Source organism: Nicotiana attenuata, unplaced genomic scaffold, assembly GCF_001879085.1.
Source record: "Nicotiana attenuata strain UT unplaced genomic scaffold, NIATTr2, whole genome shotgun sequence".
Lineage (NCBI taxonomy): Eukaryota > Viridiplantae > Streptophyta > Magnoliopsida > Solanales > Solanaceae > Nicotiana > Nicotiana attenuata.
Window position 1 is genome coordinate 4,471 of NW_017671480.1, and position 4,151 is coordinate 8,621.

General features: G+C 34.0%; 1 protein-coding gene across 1 annotated transcript in view; it reads right to left on the reverse strand.

Annotated features, from left to right (window-relative positions):
* Positions 1-1,509: 1,509 nt before the first annotated feature.
* LOC109208559 overlaps positions 1,510-4,151 on the reverse strand; it is a 7,632-nt gene continuing 4,990 nt past the window's right edge. Inside the window, exons 2-5 of the mRNA XM_019371688.1 lie at positions 3,293-3,683; positions 3,134-3,215; positions 2,448-3,044; positions 1,510-1,949 (exon numbers count right to left, since the gene is read on the reverse strand). Coding sequence (XP_019227233.1) covers positions 1,510-1,949; positions 2,448-3,044; positions 3,134-3,215; positions 3,293-3,683 — 1,510 coding nt within the window. The remainder of the gene's footprint in view (positions 1,950-2,447; positions 3,045-3,133; positions 3,216-3,292; positions 3,684-4,151) is intronic.

Below are 4,151 nucleotides of genomic sequence, written 5' to 3' on the forward strand. Positions count from 1 at the left end.
GGGCGTACAGATTGCATGCTAATGTACCTTGGCATACTGTGGATAATGTCTTGATACCAGTCAACTTGAAGGACAAACTACACTGGGCATTGGCTGTTGTCACATTCAAGGAGAGATGTATCAAAGTGTATGACTCGTACAGATTTGCAGGTCATGATGCCTATGTAGTTTCTGAGATTGATAAGCTAGCTAAGCTTCTACCTCTGTATCTATCAATCAGTGGCTTTTACAGAGATAGTCAAGGCATAGATTGGTCTGCTTATTCAGTATACACTAACAAGTCACATAACGATCCCTTTGAAGTTTTTTTCATTTCAGATCTGCCTCAATAGAAAGCTGGGAGCATGTAAGTATTCAATCATCATTCTTGTTTGTTATATACAAATCTAATTGTATGAATTATTTTTAATTATTTCAATCAATTATTTTTTAGGGATTGTGGAGTGTATGTTGCAGTATACGCAGAGTTTCTGAGCACTCTTGGAGAGATTCCAAAAACAACATTTGATTCCACACTACTCCGTCAAAGATATGGTGCTCTCCTATGGGACTATGCTATGCTCAAGATAGACGCTGATGCCATAAGCGAGAATGAAGCATCTTCAAAGATTGCTAGGCAAATCACTGAGTCGGAGGCAAAGATGCAGATAGTGTTAGAATAGCTTTAGGTTATTGTAATTTTGGAGTGTAGTTTCAAGAAGAATACTGTTTTGAGTAGTTTTGGGTGTAGATGCTATTTAGTTTGAAAAACTTATCACTTATAGCAACAATGTTCGTATATGACAATTGCAACTTTTCAATGACTGTTTCACTTGGTTTGTTCATAAGTATTCATGCTTATTCTTCAGTTTGAATACATATTTATCTTACAGGAGTCAAGTATGTATTAATACCAAGTAACTTTTCTTGAATAGGTTTTAGTTAATAAACATGTTAACGTCAAAGTCAGAAACTTTATATATGCTGATGGTATGTTATACAAAAGAATTCAGCTGTATTTTTTTTTCTTTCAGTTGTATTCAATTGTATTTAACTGTCAAATTCAATTGTATTCAGCTGCATTCATTCAGATATATCTTTCAAGTTCAGATAATACATATTAAAGAACACAATTTCAGATGTATTAAGCAGGTTGTACGTAGTCAGTTGTATTCAGATGTACTAAGTTGTATTTAAGTGTATTATTCAGCAGTAGTTATTTGTATTTAAATGTATTATTCAGATGTATTCAGCTATTTTTTGGTGTATTCATTTACTAAAAGTGCTACTGAACTGTATTATTCATAAAAATACAGTTGTGTTTTCTAATATTCAGCTATACTCAGTTACACTCAACTATATACTTCATATATATTTATCTGTATAAAAATACTTCAACTACATGTATTCAGAAAATTCAAGAAAGTCATTTCAAAATATATTACTTGACAAAGAGAATTTATTATAGCTGATAATGTCATCAAAAGTATTGACAAATCGTTGAAGCACCAATACATATCAGAGTGTTAACTATTTATTACGTGGAGCATTTCTACACGTTCGCTTGTTATGTCCTCCCTGCCCACATATGCTACATGAATGTTGATTTTTCGGATGCAGCAATTCACTTAAAGTTTTATCGCGCTTCTTCTTTGGCCTTCCAGGAGGTCTTTTCCATTTGGGTGGTAGTACAACCTCCTGTGCAACATGTTCTGGTATATTCCAGTCATTTTTGTCCGGTAGCGGGTACACTGGCACATCGTATGTCATTACAATTGTACTTGGTTTGTAATAGTTAGAGCAATATTCTTCTGGCATTAGAAACTTGCTCTTCCATACATCCCAAGCATGTGGGCATGGCAATTCATCAATTTGGAACCTCCCACAAACACATTTTCTCTCTAACAGGCAAACTGTGTAATTCCTCCCACCATCGTTAACCGTATGTAAGTATTCAGTTGATGGTACCACTACATTTAAAAATAGAAATATAAGTTTTGAACACATTTACCTAAATTACCAAATGTATAATGCTGAATTAATAAGTTACATACAACTGAAACATTTGCATATATAAGAATACATCATATATTTAGACCAGCAAAATATCAACTGCGAGAAGTGCAGAACTTATCCAAAGTCTGATGTACTTTAGGCAACAGTATGCTAACAAAAGCATTAGAATCATACGTATTCACAATACATATAAAAATTACATATCATAGAGCTAGTTGTATTCTGATGTATTCTAATTGTTTTTCCAGCATGTTTTTAGTTATATTCAGTTGTATTCATATCAGATCTATGGAAAAATATGTCTTTTATGTGCTTGAATATAGTTGTATTCATATATATTAATGGTAGTTCTACTTAAAAATGATTGTATTCAGTTGTATTCATGCCACTAATTCAGAAAATAACTAAAAATATATACAGCAATGACTGTAAAATTTAACTTACAGTCATACGTGTACACATTGTCTCATTCAACTCCAGCATCTCCTGGTATTTTTTCCCAAGCGTCTTGTATGTCTGTGTAGCTTCTTTGCTGTTACTACAATTCCAACGTCCAAACATCTTCCTTTCGAGGAAGTCGTATATTGGCAATTCCCTTGCTGAAACTAGTGCGCCATTGATTGACTCAGCAATATTTGACGTCATTGTCCATCCCCTGTTAACAGGTGCATACAACCTAGCCCACTTTTCGTAACCAGCTAACTCTAAGTATTCTTTCACCCTACTATCTACCTTCTCCACCTTCTCCATCAGACTGTCAAATTTAGCTTGTGTGTATGCTTTTGCCATCGAGAAGTATATCTCGCTCAACTTGGCATGGCTCTTTTTGAATTTCTTATATACGTTGTTCCATAGATGCCATATACAAGCAAAATGCGGTACATCTGGATACACTCTCGATACAGATTTAATGGTACTCTCATTTCTATGTGAAACGATGCTCATGTTTTCCCTTACACCGTATGCTATCTTGAATTGCTCAAAGAACCACGTCCAAGCAGCATCGTTCTCTGAATCAATAACACCATATGCTAGTGGCAATATATGACCTATAAATACAATTGAATATAATTATTATTAAAACATGTATTTCAATATTTAAAATATTAATAGATTGTATTATTATTCAGATACTCACCTGCACCATCCAACGTGCTTGCCGAAACGAATGTCCCGGTGTAGTAAGATTTTAGGTGACTTCCATCCACAACACAATTGGTCTACAATGATCAAACCCCCTTATAAAGGCATACAATGATATATACACGTACATGAATTCATTTTTTGGCGATTTTACCATTCTGATGTGGGAACCTGGATATGTCATATCCATTGTATATAAGTATCCTGGTAATTTTTTGTACGAATCAATCGGTTCACCTCTCAGAAAATTCATTGCCTTTTCTTTAGCCCTCCACGCCAACATGTAGCTAACATCTACACCTAAATCTGATTTCACATCATCAATAATATCCCTCGTAGTGTATTTCCTCTTATGGTTTGTAAGCTTTGGCCTTATAATTCCACCTATAAGGCTGCTACTAGCCTGCCGCTGCTCGTACACCTTGTCCTTCAGCGGACATGTATGGTTATCATTGAATTCTCTCACCTTGAATAGTTCTGATTTGTTAATGCTTGAAGCCTTAAACCTCCATTCACAATCTTCTGAAATACATAATAATGCATAGCTGCAAATAATTAATCATTTTACATTCGATTAGCATAATTGTTTACAAAAAATACAGCTCATACACAGACAAATACAATCTGACATATATGCATCCTGACATATATATATAAATTTGTATACTACTGAATTCATTTTAGTTATATGCGTTTAAACACAATGAATACAACTGAACACTTGTATGTATATGCAAACACTTAATACCACAGTAGACAAAATAAGAACATAATTAGAGCCACTGTTGTATTTTTACACCAGTAAAATACATTTGAATACATGTATTTAAGGACCCTAAACAAACATATGTTTTCATCTGTGATCATCAGGACGAAATACACAAATTCGCATAAATACAACTACGTTAAACAAACGGCGCGAATCAATAATGGAAAATACAAAGGAAACAAAAATTTAAATACATGCAAACCTGACAGCATTAGACCGATCAACCCGGAGTTGAAACCTTTGA